Source organism: Bombus terrestris, chromosome 6 (genome assembly GCF_910591885.1).
Source record: "Bombus terrestris chromosome 6, iyBomTerr1.2, whole genome shotgun sequence".
NCBI classification, from domain to species: Eukaryota; Metazoa; Arthropoda; class Insecta; order Hymenoptera; family Apidae; genus Bombus; species Bombus terrestris.
In genome coordinates, this window is record NC_063274.1 from 11130168 (window position 1) to 11150808 (window position 20641).

Below are 20641 nucleotides of genomic sequence, written 5' to 3' on the forward strand. Positions count from 1 at the left end.
TAGATTACATATTAAATATACCATTAGCTTTCTTATAAAAATTATTCATAAAAATTCCTGGATTTGTCGTCTACTTTCAAAGTACAGCAACATCTTTGGACATGGTTATTTTCCTTTCCAAACTATTGTATATCGCATGAAAATACACATAATACGTACAACGAAGCACCTGTTTCACCCTTTCGCGCTACGTCCGTAACAACGACCACCGGCTACCCGTGTGCTCGTCGATATTTCCCATTTTTATTATTAATCTACAGCCTCGTTCGCCCTCGCTTGCTCGCCTTTTCTTAACAGAACGTACTTACACCCGTCCATCCATATTTAACGTCGTTCTCCGCCACGTGGGATACACTTCACCCTTCCTCCGTCCTGGGTAGTCGTTTTATCTTTGAGAACTAATTGTTACTGAACATGCGGTTGAACTTCTCCACGCAGAGAGGAGCCGGGAGGCCGGAAAGTGTTGTCAAGCTGAAACAGCTTTTTTCCCCCCACGGCTTTTTAAAAGCATCGAGTCGTGGATGACGCATCAGGTAGCACAACACGCTCCTTCTCCCTTGCACTCTCTCTTTACCTCGGTACCGTCGTCTAGCGAGCGTGTGCACGGTAAAAAACCGAGTATCGAATGCTACCGCATGAATAAGTCCCTTTGAAGTTTCCACCACCCACGGCTTCGTTCCGAAAAATCTCGCAGCTTCAACCCCTTTAAAACGACGCGTTCTCTCCGCGTCGACTACAGGTCCCCTCTACCCGCCTTTAAGCTGAGTTCACACACAGGTGCGGCCAAGTTTATCATCCTCCCCTGTGATGCTTTCGTTCCACGGAACAACAGACTGAAACAGGAAGAGAAAAACGGTGAAAGAGAGATGCGGAGGTGGTGCACGTGTTGGAAAGTGTCGCGTGGGAGACGAGCTTCTGTTCGAAATTCCAGTAACTCGTCGCATCGCTAGAAATATTTGTCCGAGATCTGTCGCGTTAGCCACCGAGCTTCCGTTTCGTACAGATTAATTATAAAGTACGAACTAGCGGCATTTAGCACGTGCCACTACCAACTTTTGCATACCACTAAAATCTATTTATGACCGCGCGGACTCTGACTGAATTCAGCACTTACCACGCGCTTGATTAATTTTCCATTGCCGCGCCGTCGGGACTGCAGACTCTCGTTGAGTATCTGTGATTTGTTATTGATATTCGTAAACGTAGCTCCTTCGTGGGAGATTTGTCGATGCCTAAAATTTATATTATAATTAATAACTGAATGATATAATTGACAATTAGGTATGATTCATAAGTAATCCATAACGATAGTCGTAGAATTTATTAATTGTGTACGTATTTATGTACAGTTTATTGATTATTCTATATATGAGTAAAATTTGAAACAGTGTTAATTAATTTTAATGTTTCGTTCATTGTTAGTAATAATGTTAAGCAGTATATTAGTAGAGAATGTTTATCAAAATTGGGAATGGCCAATTAAATATACATTAAAAATTAATAAATATGAACATTTCCAACTAAAATTCAAATTGTCGTTGCAGAACAAAGTAGTTTTTTATCAATATCAATATGATATCAATATGATGTTGTGGAAAGCAACGTCCGATGATGAAGAGCAAGCTAAGTATCATAATAAATAAGCAGTCTGTTTATATTTTGCTTGTCCATCATTTGTATTGTTTCCCTTCTTTTTTTATATATTTCATATAAACAACGATTAACTTTTTATTATACTCTGCTGGATTTCCATGGAAATCATGTTCCAAAGCACAATTTAAAGTCGTGGAGTTGTATTGAATACTTATTACTGCAGTTGAGTAAGAAACATGAAAAGTGTAACAGGAACGGTAAAACGCGATACAGTACGCGCACAAAAGAACTCATTGTAGAGGAAAAGGAGTACTAAAAATAAAATACGATGGAGTATTATTGCAGAAGAACACCATTGTAAAGGGAACGTTCAAAGAATGTTAGGTGAAACAACGTTATGTCGAAGCAATGAGTGTATTAGTGTTCGCACAGAGATCGATGCTTTCCGATCGATCCGTAGTTTTTTTTTTCTATTCTGATAACAAGTCGGCACGAGTCAGACTTGAATATTTAAGCAGTCTAAACTGACACTAAGTCAGTAACATTTCCATACATAAAGAACCTACTGACTATACCATAAAGTAGAAATTTTGTAAAATATTCATCGAAATTAATCGGATGGATACGTGTCTTCTCCTGTCGGAGCATTCGTGGCATTCGAAAAAGATTCTCGATAGCTCGAAGTACAAAAAGAACGTAACTCTATACATTCAACTCACCCAAGAAGATATGGAATCCATAAAAATGTAAAGAATCTGCCAATTGATCTAAATCTATATTTGAGAAAATGAAATTTCATATTGTGAAAACTGATTGTTCTATTATCCGAAAATCCCATTATCCGAACAATTTTATTCCCCTATTAGCTCGGATAAGGGACGCTCTGTCGAATTATAATAAATCAGGTCTCAAAACTCCTCGAGTTCTCGTCAAAATTATCTACCAACCATTTTCCGCTACATTATTATGCATTTATTTAGCTACCGTTTGCAACATCATCACGTTTCTTTATTCAATTTATGTGGTTGATCCTGTATGATTGCTAAACGAGTCGTACAATGTCGTACCTCGATAAATTTGAAATTTTCCGCGTCAGGTTCGGCGGTACGGAGAACAGGGGCGTAGTCGTAAGGGCACTGCTGTGGAAGGCTCACGTGCCAACGAGCGATTATTCGCAACCAGGTGACAATGATTTATGTCGTAGCAACGTTAGCGGCGGATTCTTGCGACCGCAGAAACCGCGATGGGTCACGAGCTGCACCCCCTTCCCTCTCTTTCTATCTCTTTCCCCGGATGACCGCGCCGATCTGGCTTCGTCGGTAATTATTTATGTTGGCCGGTCTTCGCACGAGATGGTAATTGAATTTGCGTCCGTAGAACGGCCGCTGACCGTAATTCGTCGACTGGTCAAAGGGAGAGAGGAAGACAGAGAAACGCAAACGATTAATACTATCTTAATTGTATTCGTCGCACGAACGAAACGTGGCTGCTGACGCGCTTAAAGGGCAATTGAAGTCTCTTTAGGGGAATCTTCGATCGCCTCGATGTCTAAATAATGAAGTTCCGTCGTCGATTTTTGGAAGAAATAATGTGATATTTTACAAAGATTACCTATTCGTTGGAAATTTCGTGGATGGATTAGGACGGTTCGTTAAGACGTAAATTGGTCGTAAGATAAATTTTGTGCTCTGTTTCGCACACGCAGATACGTTTGATAAAACAAATGGCGATTTTTATAAAAATGGAAACATCATTAATATATTTTTTATGTCAAATCGCTTTGCTCTTAGTTTATGATATTTTTAGATATCACACTGCATTATAGGTCAGTAACTCTGGCATTAAAAATGATTACTGGGCTGCGTTATTTATGTCCATCTATTCCTGTGACGACATCCCTCATCCAACGAAAACTGAGCGAAGAACCATGTCTAAGAACTAGAATTGATCGTTTCCAGCGGTGCCGAAGCATCAACCTAACCATCCTATAACTTATCTAAAGTAAATTTACCTAACATCAGGCTGTCTCCGCTATACACTAAAAGTTGCAACATCGTCGACCATTAACCTCGCGTAAAATAAATCTTCTCTTCTATAGTAAAAAATCCGAGCACCCATAACAACCCTGGAGTCAACCCATACTTTTATCGCCCATAGAAAAATTTCGCTTTTCCCTGTGTTTACCGCCTAAAGGCGACGGCTACGTGACCGTAACGTAAAAGTCAGACTCAAGGGTTTAGGACAGAGGAGCCGGGACTAATTCCCTTTCATACCGCGTGTCCCTACGCAAAGATAGATAAGAACCATATATGTGTAACGTGAACAACCATAAATACCACTCGTGGCCCTTTCCTCCTCGGTTTTCCCCTCTCGACCAAGCTTTCTTTTTTCTTTTCGTTTTTCAATGTTATCCGAGCGTGTACTCTGCCTCCTCTTCTCTTTTCTGCCTTTGTCTTTGCAATGGCAAACCAAGCAAAGAGGAGGCGGCCTCTGTTACGAACCCCTCGAAGTAAGAGAGATACGCCACGGAACGGGGCGCGACATTTGCGATTCAAAGTGTTCGCAGCGGGGAAATGAAGATTAAGGGCGGAGGGTTTAAACGAACGAGAATTACGACACGTGTACTCGTGCAGTAGAGCACGAAGGGTGCTACGGATGATCTATAGCCGCCGCCTGACTCTTTTGTCCGGGTTCATTTTGTAAGTCAATATCGCAGCCAGAGGCAAAGAATCGACCTCGTACTTATAACGCTAACTGGACAGCGACTCGCGTTCCTCCAAGTGTTTCGCAAACGAACCGATTGACAGATTAATGAAATTATTCGGATCGATCGTAGTCGGATTTCCGACCCCTTGTTATTGGGAATAAAATGTGTACTCTGCGCGATGTGTATTCTTGGCTGTTAACGTCCTTACAGCGAATTTGTATAGATTATATTTATACATGTTCGATGTTAGCTTTTTTAAGGAGAAAATTGTAATCGCATATACTTGTCACGGATAATTTTATTATTTTTTCTAACTTGTCTTTATATGTTCATTTCTATCGGATTGTTAATCTCGATTAGATCGTTGCGAGGATATCGAAGATTGCGGGCGAAGAAACCTAAACCAGATATAGGTTTTCTTAAGAATAATATTGTAGCTGTATGTATACTTATCAAAGATGTTCTTATTATCTTTGTAACTTATATATGTTTGTTTTTTATCGGATTATCCATATGAAATTGAATCGTTGCATACTTAGTGAATTTTCATATTTTTTCATCGTTTTTCAAAGTATTCTTACAGGAATCGGTCACATATCGCTATTATCGATATAATTATTCCAATTGTCTCTCACATTGTCGTACGTTGTAAACGAATTAAACAACGTTAACGAACAATTTACTTCGGAGTAATATCACGAACAACGTTTGTTGCAAAAGTTCATAGAAGTATTAACAGCTATGTTTCTCTGTTTGCAGATAAATCTACGCCTCATTCTTGTCAGTGGTAAGACAAAAGAGTTCCTATTCAGTCCGAGCGACTCTGCGGGGGACATAGCGCACCATGTGTTTGAAAACTGGCCGGAAGGTACGTTTATTATTGGACTTGGCCCGAAGCGTATAACGAATCTGTATTCACTCATTAATCAGCAGTATTCTACTTTTCCCGCAAAAAGGTGCTTTCCACCCGAATAATAAAAAACAAAACGGTATAGAAGGAGGGTATATAAAATAAGATTCACGAAAATCAGAACGTATTTGTCAACGACCGTCGTATCGTGTGTTCACGAGATAGTCATCCGAGATAATCGTGGAGAACAATGAACGCAAGACAGTCCGATTAAGCGTCCTGTCGCGTTAATTTATCACTTGAAACTTCCCTCGGCATGATGTGTCATCGAAATTCCCTTATCATCGAGAAACTCGATGGAAATGTCGCGTTTGTCAAGACTCGCTTCTACAATTATCCAAACAATATCCGGACAGTATATACCCAGCGTGATATATTAGAAGAGCGTATCTTTCTATCGATAAATTAAACGTAGTTTATTGTTCATCCGCACTATACGATACTATTTTACGCCTGTATTTTCATCGTCTATCACTGTCCAGCTACGTGAAGCATGAAAGTGCCGGAATTGAAAACACTCGCAGAAATATATAGGCCGTGAAACATCGCTATTCATCGTGAGATATATCAGGAGCACCGAGTACAATTCAATTAGGCATGGAAGAACGCGAAATGGCGAAACGAAAAATTTCGAAACACAGTGAGAAATTTGTTGCCGTGATTTATCGCGCAACGAGATTTTCCTAAAAATTATGCCTGGTATAAAAGAATGAATAGCGACAGGGAATTGATTGATGAGCGAAGTTTCGAATACACGAATATTATTACTGTTATACTTTTATAATTTTTTATGAATGCTTTGATAGATTAACGAAGTAGATAATTCGTTAATTGAGGAGATTCGTTTTATTGAAAATGCGTCAGTTTCACGAAATTTATGCCACGTTGTAAGAATATAGAAAGCATAAAAGTTTTATCGTTGGTATAAGAAAGCGATCGATACTTTTGCGATAATCATCGTTAAGCCTATTAATTACATTCATCATTACTCGATTTTAATTTTAATCGTTGTTTAGTAAAATCAATTTAAATTCAAATACTTTACTGAAAAAGAAATTCCATAGAATGGCGCTAATTGAAAGTCAAATGTTGAACATCCAATGCTATATTTGAAATTTCTTTTTTATTGTTACTATCTTATCGCTTTTTCTAAAGCGTAAAAGGAAACAAAGCCACGTGAGATATCTGGGCAACTAATATTACTAATTTCAATAAGCTTAAGTGAAAGAAAACCATCGAACGGTATAACTGGTAAAAAGGTGATCTAAATTCTTCCTTTCGCTTTATTTTTATTTTAGCATTTCTTTGCCCTCCTTTCTTTATGAACACATGATCCTCTTATACACATAGACGTTACTTACTCTTGCATCAGAAGAGAAACAAAATTGGCTTGGCCTTTGTCTTCGTGCTTTAAATACTGTAAAAGGCGAATCAAGTGGACTTCCATTCTTCTAAGTAGCGTGTTTCAATGCAAATCTCTGGGATACTTGGCAAGTAACCCGTTTAATATTAAAATGCATTCAGCGACCGCATCTTCTGCTATCTCGAATTGTCGCGCCAGAATTACTTTGGTCCTGAATGGCAGAAAAGAAAAGTTGCATTACCGTTAATACAGTTTCATCAACTTAGGTGGCATTGCTCAGAAGTCTCGTAATTACCTGCCTTAAATTTCCGGTATGTTACATTGTCGTCTAATTACTGTACCTTTCATGGAAATCTTTTCTCCTCGATATCATTCGATATTTCATATTTCATATTATGTGGAATTACGTGCACGTATTATGTATCTATGTATATCAGTTTGTCTTGTGTTTCGTTATAATTTATTATTCATTTCTCCTTTCGTTATACTCGCTAGAATCATCCTCTGATAGAATTAAAAGTCTCCACTAATTATGTAATAATATTCAAAAATGTTCATAACACCAAATATATATAATTGTTTAAACATTATAGAATTTAAAAGAACCATTCAATGGGACAAAAGTAATTTCTATTTTTAATTTCTAGTTCAAGACTACTACAATTCTTTGCGCATCTTTAACGCTAGAACTACTAGCGGCTAAAGTATAAAAATTGTACTAAGGAAATCAAACTCAAAGGTACATGAAAAATCACATGATGGAAGGGAAGATTTTACTAAACATCATTTAAATACCCAACAACGCGCTGTTGTAAATCTATTTCCCATGAAAAGTTATCATTATTGATCATTGTTAACTACAGTTGACCCTTGAACAACGCGCGGATTAGGGGCACAGACACTGCTCATAGTCGAAAATCCACGTATAATCTTTGACTCTCCGGAAACAGCTATATCTGTAAACATACGTATATAACAGTCTATTGAAAATTTTATTTTGCCCTACATATGTACATACACGTGTTATTCCTGCTGTATTCTCGTAATAAAAGAAATTAAAGAAAAGAAAATGTTATTAAGAAAATTATAAATATACATATAAGAAAGAGAAAATACATACATATGTACAACATATACATACTAATATACAAGCGGAAAGGGGGTGATTCTACGCGAAAAAAGAAGTCAAAAATATAGAATAAAAATTTTTCGTTTGAGGCTTTGTTTTCGAGAAAATCGACTTTGAATTTTCGCTCGGTACGCGTGCACTTTATCACGTCTCGTTATAACGGATCTCATTGTCTCGATGGATATTATCGCAGTTTAAGTTTGTTTTTGTCGTAACGGAAAATTAGAAATACATAATGAAATAATGTAAAGTAATCATAAAGTTTATTATTAAAAAAATTGCTGAAAATGTTGCCCATTCTGCCGAACACATACTTCTTTCTAACACTAACACTTAGTGTTTCTAACACTTTCTAACATATTGGAAGTGTTTATCAACATAACGTCAATCGAGACAACGATCTATAGTGAGATCCGTTATAACGAGACGTGATAAAGTGCACGCGTACCGAGCGAAGATTCAAAGTCGATTTTCTCGAAAACAAAGCCTCAAACGAAAAATTTTTATTCTATATTTTCGACTTCTTTTTTCGCGTAGAATCACCCCCTTTCGGCTTGTACCACCAGTTACTAACCACCTTGTATACTTATATTATTTATACATATATTATATTTATACTGTGCTGATGTGACGATCGACACACGGCTGATCTCACGACAACGTCAATAATATGAGCATAGTCCGACCTCATCGTCTTTTTTTCAAACGCTCTTCATCAGACATCTGGTTTGTTACAAAGTTATGGTTTATTACGCGGATTACGTGAGTAAATATATATCTTCTACAACAACTAACCGAGAAAATAACCCGCGTATAACCAATTTCTCGTTGTTTGACGGTCAACTGTACTCTGGTAGTTCTAGTGTTAAGAAACCCAAAGCTACAAGTCCATTACAATCCTCCAAATACCTTGAAGAAACACGTCGCGCCATGTCACAACCTTATCCTTCACAATAGAGCCTCTCCAATTCCCTGTGCGTTCTATTCCGTGCTCTGTTACATCGTCGTCGAGTAAATCCAGACGACGAACGGTAGAAAGAAAGTCGAGGGAAGGTTCACGTTCACGGAACGTGTGCCAGGAACCGGCTGATGGGATTATCAACGCGAAACTTCCGCGTTTTCCGGTACAGCGGGTGCAGCTATATTTTTTTCCGCCTCGTCGTCGTCGACTCGCCCGGTGAAAAACGTTGAAAATATTCGAGGCAAGGTCGTAGCTCCGATATCTACTGGCGTCCATTTCTTTTTTCTCTTTGTCTTTTCAGATTGGGCGGAAGAGGCAGTCGCTAAAGCGGAGATCCTGCGGTTAATCTACCAGGGACGTTTTCTGCACAGCAATGTTACGCTCGGTGCTCTTGGGCTTCCTTTCGGGAAAACCACGGTGATGCATCTGGTCCCACGAGAGAACCTTCCCGAGCCTAATTCTCAAGGTAAATCATCGAACAGCCGGTACCGTGTTTACCCTATCAGGGGGGAAAAACGACAAGCTATGCTCTTCACCTAAGGGGAAGAAGAAGAGCCTTTGTGCTATCAGCCAAGATTGAGCACGGTTTAATCCACAAATAGTGAATTCTCTCGAGCGAATATATTATAGTACCAGTCGATCGTTTCAATCTTCAATAAGATGTTTATTAGGGAAACTCTCGGATTTTTCCAACTATGGTTTCTCATACTTAAGGTATTTTATTATTTATTGTATTATATAGGGTGCAGAGAGATATATTTATTAGGTAGTTAAAATTATAGCGATTTTATAAAATAGCTGATTGTATACGAATCAAATGCCCAGTAGTATCAGATAGATGTAAATATATCAGTTTTATTAGAATTGCGATAGAGGACTATTTTTCGTTAGTACTACATCGTTTTTTTCCATTTCTTCTACAACATATCGTGGGCTTATTGCTGAGGAATAGTTCTTTCTGGTATATTTATGTGTCCATTGCTTGCGATTGATTTTGTTGTACGAAAAGGAACAAAAGGGCAGAAGAAAGAAGAGAAAGGGGGAAAAAACAGAAAGAAAGAAATAGAAGCGAAAGTGAAATGGGAATAGAAAGGGGGAAAGGGGAGGAAAATGAAGAAGGAGAAGAAGAAAGTGAAGGGAACTGGTAAGAACAGACAGGAAGAGAATAGATGGGATGAAAAAGAAAGGGAAGAGGAGGCAGGCAAGCCATTACTTTCGTTTGCTGTTTCTACTCGCTCCAGGGGTCGTGTCGTACGTAATATAAGACCTGGTATATTCCGCTGCCTGACCTCATTTCGTCTGTTTACAGATCTGTAACTATTAAAACGTCCCAAAAATTATAGCCAATTAGATGTATTATTAAATTAATCCAATTAATTATTACACATTCAGTTATCAAGTTGAAGAATGAAAAGTTTATGACGTTATATAAATTTCAATAAAATTGAAGTTCTATTCCCTCTCGATGTATTTTTCTCTATTTTTAAATTTGTAAGGGATGCATAGGTATCTTGTTTCTCATGGTTCAAGTTATACGATATCAGACAAGTCGAAACGGACTGATATCTGCCAGATGGAAGGGTTAAAGAACAGCCGTGAATACGCGTGCACCGTTACTTTATTTTATTGTACGCGGCTCACGTGCCTCATGGAATAAACATGCAACCCTGTTTATACACGCTCCAACTCATTGTTTTTCTTTCCCTGGGGCGTCCTCGTTAATCCTGTTACTTTTGTATATCCGGATGCATCCGAGATAAAAGCAATATTTTACGTTCTCTATAGCTAGCATGTAAATTTCTACTCTCATTTTTCATCTTTGATTTTGTTAATCCGCCTTCGTTTCTAGATTGTTTTTTTAGCGATTGCTTTTAACGAATATTGCGCTTAGATTTGATGTTACGCAAAGCTAAAGTGTGCAATATCGTTTACATGAATCGTTCGAGATTTAAGATCGTAACGTATATGTTGATTTTTGGTTTATATCGATGAAATCTGTTACTTTAGGTAATAGAGATATCGAGTTTGATTCGGCAGAAAGGGAAAATGTGAAATGAAATTGATTTTATCGCGATAGATAAAGAAGAGATGCAGCGAGTATGAATATAGTAAAGAATATATCACGCGTAGAATGAGGTATTCATTTATATAATTGTTAGGTTTACAATTTCAAGAAAATGTGGAACAGAGTATTTCATTGGATGATTGTAAATTGTAAGATCAATACATTTGATAATCTTTTTATTTCTTGAAACTAGATCTAGATAGATTTCCTTAATAGGTGAAAAAACTTTATGCTTAAGAAAACACTCCATCTTTAGGAACAAGAAAATTCCATAAATTAACATCTATCCTATCTTTATTTCAAAATCTACTGCAATGCAAAGACGTATTACTTGAAATTGCTTTTCTTGACTCTTTAAGATTTCATTCTTTCCATGGAAAGCTAGATATATCATTTTCATTGTCTTAATTTCGTTCTGTTAAAATTATTTCCAAATACTTGTTCTCAAAACGTAAAATAATTATACTGTATATTCCATATCATAATATCACGAGCAACACCATCGTCTAAAGATCCCAATCTCATTTTTCCTAATTACAGGTCTTCTGCCTAATGGCGGATATATGCACGTCCAGCCTGACAACACTCTACATCCCGAATATGATTAACAAAACGTTCCAAAAAAAAAGAGAAAAAAAAATTCACTTCCACAATACTCCAAATCCCAGTGTGTGTCCATGATCATCGTTCCTGTTCATCAATCCCTTCGCGATCTTGAGAAATGAAATTATATGGCAGAACTCACGGTACTTAATTGCTGTTTACTTGCAAGTATTAACTTTGTTATTGTCGACGACACAACAAATATCATTTACGGTGCGGTAAGCACATACTTAACCCATGTTTCTTCCCTAGAGAAATGAGAAAAAGGAAGAAAGAGAATCGAGTGTCTCGCTTTACGGTCCGCAGCCGGAAGTCGAGGACAACGGTCCTTTCGTGCACGCGGAAAAGGATCACGACTCTCTGCTTTTATGTTACATTTAGCTAGAAATGACAAACGTGTGCGTCACGCTGCGTAACGCGGATGTTAAACGTAAATCCGCCTGTATTCTTTTCATTTTATATTTTTCTTTACGAGTCTTGGAATAACCGTGTAATTTATCATCTTATCAGAAGGAATTTTTTATACTCTTTCTCTCTGCTTATCTGTCGTTATAATAAAAAGGTTAATATATTTTGTTTTATGAAATGTTTTTGATATGAGTAATTTGTTTTTGATACAGCAGAGTAAATATTAGATAGCGATTAAACGTAATCAATTTCGTTGAATAAATGGCGCACAGTAGAGCTAAGACGAAGTAACAGTTAGATTTAACCAATCTTACTGAATGATTTAGAAGATTATATATATACGAGAAATCTTGTTCAAGTCATATCATATAGTTCGGAGTTCGCTGTATAATTAGAATGTTACTATTCTTCTATATATATAATATTCTAATTATATAGAGAACTCCAAACTATATGATATGACTTGAAGAGAAATCTTCTTCTTCAAATGGTATCATCCATTCCGAAACGCTCTATTTGATTAATGCACGACTGACCGAAATAACTTATCGATTTGAAAAGAATCAAGACGTAGCTTTCGCATATGGATATTGGGAGAGTTCGAATAACAAAAGCGTCGCTTCTCTGTTACAGATCAGAGGCAAAAAAGTAAAGGTGGCGGGAGTAGTTGCTGCTCAGCTTCCTGTTGCATACTTTAAAGAAAACGTTGGCTGCCCTGGATATATTTTGAGGTCGTTCCGTGTGAGAGCCAGCTCCCACGTTCTTCTAGCTGAGCCATGGTTTCTAAGGTTTCGATGCTGATGTATCACTGTTAGTGGCTGAGCATCGTGAGCAGTGTAGCAAAACGAAGTTGTCGCACCCCTGTTGCTAATTCATCTAAATTACAAACGAAAGAAAAAGAGAGAGAAAAGAAAGAATTTACATTGGTTTGCCCGCACGCTAGAACGATGAAAGAGAAAACATCGTTCATCGTCCCAGATGAACAAATTCTTTTGTCGTCGTTAACATAGAAAAAAAAAACACAAAAAGGAAAAAAGAAGGAAACAAAAATTATAGTGAAAATGTCTTGGAAGGCAAGATCCATATGTTCATAACGACGCTCTAATTGGAGGAAATTTAAACGTGACCAATGCCAAACAATATGACCTACATAAAAGCTACATCCTATTTTGTTCGCTAGTAACCATGTACTCTTGACCGGTGTGTTTACACTGAAAATCTATTTATAATCCATCTCGCGACAGAAGATCGGCAAACACGTTTTTAGGGATATCGATGACCCAGTTCGACTATGGACATTGGAACGCGTGACGTTGAGAAGCCGTTCAACCCTCCATGATCGAGAAAATCAAGAGGAAGTTACGCTACTTGTGGGGCATCGACGATTGATTCGGCTCTCGAAGCCTATTAATTACACGTGTAAAATGGGGCAAAAACATGATTCCATTAAAATAAATTTTTCGTTAGGAAAGAGATTAGGACACGGTAGAGCTTTTCGAAATGAATGGAGGACGATGGTACGCGTTTTTGAACGGCGCTACACGATGCTTAGAAACTCAACCACTATCCGATTATACTGCAGCGTTAAATAGTAATTATTATTGTAGACGGGATCCGTTTGTGTATGTGTGTGTGTGTATGTGTGTTGCGTACGAATGAGTGTGTTGCGTTTGAAAGATCGACGGAAAGTGAGAGTGACTGGAAAAGAACGAGAGAGAGAGAGAGAGAGAGAAATTTATGTTGTGATATGCAGGTAGTGAATACAATTATATATTATACATACTATTATTAAAATTATATATTATATATATATATATATGAAATTATATATATAAATATATAATGGTATGAGACATGTTGACAAGCAGTTAAACTCTCATACACAGGATAGACTTTATTATCATGAATTTAAAGTAATATTATGACGCCACTTCGAGAGTTTAGTATTCTGGAATAAGATTACAGAGGAAAATGAACATTGGATCTCTAATGGTAGTTATGATTAAATAAACACTCAAATATATTTCCTGTTAGCTCCTTCTTCTCCATTCCTGTTCCCTCCATTGTTTCCTTCGTCCTCGTAAAACCCCTGTTCCTCCCTTTATCCTCAACCCTCAGCCCGTTTCGATTCATCTCAACCCTCTCCCTCGTCACTTTATTCTGTTTCCACCCGTCCATTTCCTCTTTTTTCCTTTTTTCTTTTTACTTTTGTTTTTATATCGATCGGGCCTAGAAACGTCATTCATAGACCCAAACGATCAATTCATGTTATAGGTGAGAGTATACCCAATATCGCGAGTATTGATTATAGTTAGGTCCAACCAAACCATTTTACGATAAGTTGTAGCCTACTCTGTACTCAACTATACTACTGTATAATGTACTATGACTCTTACCAATGCATAATACGTGTATATATAATGTTCTTATGTAGTGAAATTCATCGTGAGGCGAAACGATGCCGGATGTTTATTTAATTTATTATCGTATGGAACGTCGACGGACAATGCGTTTCTTTACACATTCGAGATCATCGGTATCTGCTTGACTCATAAACCTGTGTACCATAGAAATTCAACTTGGCGCATGTGTTTCTTAATTCATTATAGCCATCTTTTCTGAAAAATATAATAATTCTAAGGATGAAAAATTACGAACGAAATTGTTGTTAGTTCGAAATGTTCTTTACGATTTGCTTATCGCGTCTTATGAAATTTAAAGAAAGATTTTTATCGCGTTGTTGACTGGTGACATTGAAAAATTAAAAATCGGATATATAGCTATCTCGGAAGGAGATTAAAAAAGATGATATAAAAATATCGTTATCGCACATAGTTCCTTTCTTATTCGGCTTATTCTTACAGATTTCTCAAGTATGTAGGTACATGGTTCTTAATCGATCGAAACACGCGCATTTTTCCTTGTATAAGAAAATAATACGCCTATTTAAATAATCGGTACGTTGAGTGCATGCAGATACGATTATAGGTTTATGGGGATGGCTAGCACTATGATTTAGCATTTTAATGTCTGATTTCGCGATCGACTTATCATCAATCAATGTGTCGCCTTTTTCGTTTTTGTTCATATTTCCTTTCCGATTCCTTTTCTCGTCTTTTCTTTTCCTTTTTTCGGTTTAAGTACTGTTAAGGCATAGATTATCCGTATGAATGATGTTTATAAAATTAACAAATTATTTAGCGAGTAAGTTTGAAAAATTGCGAATAAACACATCACACGTACACGTACACACTCATGAATATCGACTATACAGAAGTAAGACACGATGCCGATGGTACCCGATCCTTTCGACTTTAATCAACGAGATCGATCACAGAACACGAATAATAATTGTACTGGTGAAATTCTCGCAAAGGCGAAACCGATTTCCATTTATTTCGACATCACGAGGTAAAACGACACGTGTATAGAACACAGGAAAACAAAAAAGGAAAGAAAGAAAGAAGTTGCTCTGTAATAAGCTTGTTGTATAGTTCCTTTGACGTTACAATATTACTTTAAAGTCTCGCTGAAGAAGAAACGAAGCATGTTTGTTCGAAACACATGATGAAAAAATGATAACAAAGAAACAAACAGAATGGAGCTCTGTCGTCGAAGTTAATAAGAGTAGGACAACTTTCCTTCTGCTAGGTGAATCGTTCGAAATTTTACCTCGTCTATCGTAAGAGCTATTTTGAGCGTTGTGACACGATATGAAAATCGAGCGCGCGATATATTCTTTGTATAAAAAAAAAAAAAAGAAAGGTGTTCCGATTAGGAAGAACATTCGACGACGAACGAAATCCCAGCTTTTACCATCTCCCCCTCTAAAAAAAAAAAGAACAAAAACGTGTTTACAAGATAGTTAATCATCATCGTTGCGAAAACCACCAAAAATCACTCCGTCTCTTTCTCTCTGTGTCTAAATATCGATGTCCGTTGTTCTTGTTTTACGTTCGTCGTACTTTACGAAGATGATCTCACACCGAACGCAAGGCGAATGAAAGAGAAAGAGAGAGAGAGAGAGAGAGAGAGAGAGAAAAGGAAATACACGTATCACACCCACCACGGGAGCCGCATCGAGTCGAGAAAAAAAAAAAGGAAAATGGAAATGAAATTGTGAACGCCATGGAACTTCCGAGAGATCACGAGGAGGGGAATTAATTGAAAAAACAAAAACGAAAAAAAACAAAGAAACTGTAATAGTGTATTATATATAAAACTATACGCCTGACTCTATTTGCTGTTTAAACGAGAAAGATGATAAATGAAAATAAAATGGTATTCTTAAATACAAAAAAAAAGTAATAATTATAATATTAATAATAATATTAATAATAATATTAATAATAATAATAATAATGAATAATTAATAATAATAATAATAATAAACAGTCTACGAGGAATATAACTTACACACACTTACATCATATCAAAATTTCTAGCGGTTAAGAATCAAATCATAGATTTATTTCTACACATAAACGCGTCTTTTCCGATCGAAATGCGAGCGCATAATACCATTGTACAACCGACGTAGAAACAAAGAAAAAAAAGGAAAGAAAACACATTTTTGATTCTTCATTAACGAGCATCACGTGCATCATAACCGAGGAAAACTATTAACCAGTTGGCACCAACGGGAATATTCATTATTTACGACGCGAATCGTATGAAACTCGGGGATCGTTCGCGATCCTCGATCCGTCGTTCTCTCGCGTAAAATGAGCTGATTACAGGTTTTCATCGCGTGTAACGTGAAAAACGATGCTAGAGACCGGGCTCGAAAATTGTTGTTATAGTCGTATAGAATCGAGCGATGCGTGAACACAGCGAGACTGAACGTGATTTTACTCGAGATGTTCGATAATTTCTGATGTGTTGGTTTCTCTCGTCGTGTTCAAGCATACGCGCGAGCGTGCCGCGAAGAAAAAGAAGAAGAAGAAGAAGCGGAAGAAGAAAGCCAGTTTGACGGAGAAGAACGGAATGTAATAAACCGTTGCGAGACCGCCAGGAAGATTTTTCATTTGCGAATCGAAAACCGTAGTCAATTCAGTTTACCACGAATTTCGATCAGACGTTGCATGCATTGGGATTTCTCGTCTCTCAGATAGAGCATTGTTATCGCTAGTCAGACAAATTTTATCGACCGCGGGAGCATATTGGCGGATCAACGAAACGATGATAATATATTAAACGCCGTAATATTCCAGATATTGTAAAGAACGTTATAATTTTATCGCTGTTCCGGCAAACTTAAAATAGATCGTTGTAAAATGCATCGATTAAACGACAAAATCAAAATAACATAGCGATCGTCATATGCGCGGCAAACAAACGGGAGTTTTACCTGAGACGAAGTAACAAAAAGGGGGCGGAACAATGATCGTAACGAATATTAAGCTTCGTTCGTAAGCAAACATTCCAAAAAATTAAGAAAAAAGAAATCGAGTCCCACCTTCGTGTTTAAAAAAACGAGAGCCCCCTGCCCCACCCCACCCCACCCCCCTCTTATACCCCCTGTTTTAATGAATTGTCCCACTTAAGCCGTGTTAAAGAAGAGAAATCGTATTAGAGATTCCGTGTTATTCGATGTTGAAAAGTAATCGTAGCACTTTACGATGTGATCGTAATCGATGGAACGGTTGTAATTAATGGCTGAAAATAATAATTTAAACGCAGGTGAAACACACGTGCGTGAGTTCTTCCTCGCACGCCGTGTACACACGATCTTTAACGACGTCGAGATTCACGATTTAATGACAAAGATAAAAAAGCGAAAAAAAAGAAGAAGAAGAAGAAGAAGAGAATAACGAAATGTACAAAGCAAACTATATAATTTTATACGGAAATCGGGATGTAATGATTTTACTTGAGATCCGTGAAACATTAAAAAAAAAGAATAATAAATTTCGTGCGCGACACTGAAATTCTACTTTAGAACCAAACGACGTATTGTTGTATAAAATTATTCTCTGACAACCTCTAAACTCTCTTCAAGTGACAAATAATCCTAATTCTTCGTTGCTTTGACGTTTCACAGTTTGAAAACAGTATTTTTCTAGGCAAATCGTTTGTATTCACGCGACACACACGACACGCACAACACACACATACACACAGACATGATCACACGCGAATGCGCGAATTCGTGAAAATCGATTTCGAAGGAAAAAGAAAGGAATGCATCCACGCGATTTCATTAAATAGATATTTTCTGTTTCGTTCCATATATTCGCTGAAATTGATCATCGATTCTTTCGTTTCGTTTGTTTTTTCTGAAAAACATCTCGTTTCTTTCTTTTCTTTTCTTTTCTTTTCTTCTTTTTTCTTTTTTTCTCTGTGTATCTAGGAACTGCGTGAAATTTCAAAAACGATTGAAAGTTAAGAAGAAATCTACTTCACACGTGAGAATGTTTAATTTGCTCTCGGAGGGAAAACAGTTTCGAGCTAAAAATGTCTTTTAAATCCTTTGACAAGAAGGAGATGTATAAAAGGTTTTCAACTGGCCGTCCTACATAGAATATGGCGAATGTTAAATATATTATTTGAAAGCTATCCTACGAATTGCCATAACTTATTGATGCGTGTAAATTGTAAACAAAGGATCCAACATTAACTAACGTTAAAGGTGTAAACAAAATGTAACACGCAATAATTTTTGTAGACCTTACGTTAATAAAACCGATGTTAATGAATTCTTCCATAAATTCCTATTGATTCGAATATGTAAAATAATTTCGAAGAAGGAAGTGGTAAATCTAATTAAAATAAAGAGGAAAGGGAAAGAAACACTAAACTTGTACTGACGATTAATTTACAATATCTGCGTGTTAATTTTACGATAATGTAATAGAAAAAGGGGAAAAAAAGAACGTTAAGAACGAACAATAGTAAAATGGCACACTCATTTAATGTCTCATACATCCCTATTCTGTTTATGTACTTGCTGTACGAAGTTTCATTTTTTGCCAAGTGTCTCTATGTAATTGTATCATTTTAAACGCAGTCAAGTATCTTATCATACATGTAACATAGAATAAGGAGTATATCATGCCATAAAAGTGACAATGGTAAACGTTTCTAAACGAGAAATCATATAGTGATAACAACCATATTCATTCACCACAAGGATATCTCATATAACTGTGTACATGACATTCATTTCGTATTCTAACGCGTTGCTATTAAATTAACTAGCATTTCAAGTTCCATTCTGCTTTCTGATTTATAATGTTAATTTGAAGAAAAACAAATTTTTGAAACTATTCATATAATTAATTCTACCATAGAATAGATGTTACCTATTTTACCGCTACTTTTAGGTAACTAATTACATGTAAATAGTGTGACGAACAATTAAATTGAATGACAATGGATCTTAGACTTTTTTCAACGGATTTCGTGAACAGATACATATAATTTTGTTATCTGTTGCGCAAAGGAGAACAACCAATTTCTTACAATAGGGCACAGCATAATATATTGCAGCGTGGCTGGATATTTCTATACAGTAAAGTAATTTCTACGATATAGACTTGGTGTGCACTGTGAAGAACCGTCTTGTAATTGTTGATAATTTTTAATAAGAGTGGATGATAAGGTATATCCACATACTGTGCCGTCTTGTAATGAACTTGTCGATATAATATCAAATTTTTGAAAACTTATTGTTAAGCTTGCGTTACACACCTCATTTGTAAATATTAGATCATATTTTTGTCTGTAGCATAATGAGGATTTTAACTGCAATTTATTTAGTTCATAGTATAAGATAATAAAGCTGGAAAATATAATGGGACAAAAAGAGCGTTATCATTTCTCTAGTTTCTAATTACAAGTGATGCAGTTCTATATAGAATGGGATAACATTTTTTTATTATATATTCAGATCATTTTATTATCCTCCGAAGTTTTATTACTTCCCTACTATCAAATGATAAAGTTGATACTTCAAAACGATGGAAAGTTAAGGTTAAAGGTTATGTATAATAAAATACAGTTATACATAAAATTAATCATGTTTTTTATTATTTGCATATACTACTAATATGTATATTCTTTCCTAGTAAATAATAGGGAAAGTTATTAATAATTCCATAATTAATAATATTCCATCCAATGAGATCAGTCGATAATATACAAAACGTAATTACTGCGGCTGTAGCTACTGGCTGTCGGTTAATAATACTAATAATGTGTACTAATTTCATAGCACAGGTGGTACACCATGCGGTCAAATGCTGAAGCTGATCGACGCTAGCATATACAAGAACCAAAAAATTAGGGATCTGCCCTGTTTGGTTTCACACTAATATAGGCAAGAACCTGTTTAGTTATAAATTACTATTATATTATAATTATATTACATTACTATTATAATTATAAATTAATTTTACGGAAAAGTTCTTTTTGCGGAAACTCTTTTATGGAAAATTTACTTTTCTATCCGAGATAGGCAAGTATGAGAATAACAAAATTGCGCAATAATTAAAGTAATTGCAACTTGCTTAAGAAAGAGAAATTAATTACTTACTATATTTTTTTTTTTTAGAGAAAAAAGAAAATATACGGCGAATTTTCAAAAATGTACTCATATTTGGTAAAGTATGATATTTTTGACATAATAGTGACATTGAAATCATGTTGTCACATATTTAGATATATTACGAAAAATTTATATCAAATGCTGATGAAGAACAAAATAAAATAATTGGCTGTACCAGAGGTTGTATTTTACTTTAGGGGACATAAAATTATTGACTTTTTTTTATATATTATTACACACTTTTCTATTATTATTTAAAGTAAAAAATTCTAACTGATCAGATGTTACTTGCATAAATGATGCCAGTTGTAAACTTGCCAACATATCAATATATGTAGTCTGCCCTGCCTAGTA

General features: G+C 36.2%; 1 protein-coding gene across 1 annotated transcript in view; it reads left to right on the forward strand.

The window, feature by feature from the left end:
* Window positions 1-18437, forward strand: part of LOC100649959 (ubiquitin-like protein 3) — a 113265-nt gene extending 94828 nt beyond the window's left edge. Inside the window, exons 2-4 of the mRNA XM_003395996.4 lie at window positions 5060-5168; window positions 8965-9129; window positions 12373-18437. Coding sequence (XP_003396044.1) covers window positions 5060-5168; window positions 8965-9129; window positions 12373-12437 — 339 coding nt within the window. The 3' untranslated portion in view covers window positions 12438-18437. The remainder of the gene's footprint in view (window positions 1-5059; window positions 5169-8964; window positions 9130-12372) is intronic.
* Window positions 18438-20641: the final 2204 nt, after the last annotated feature.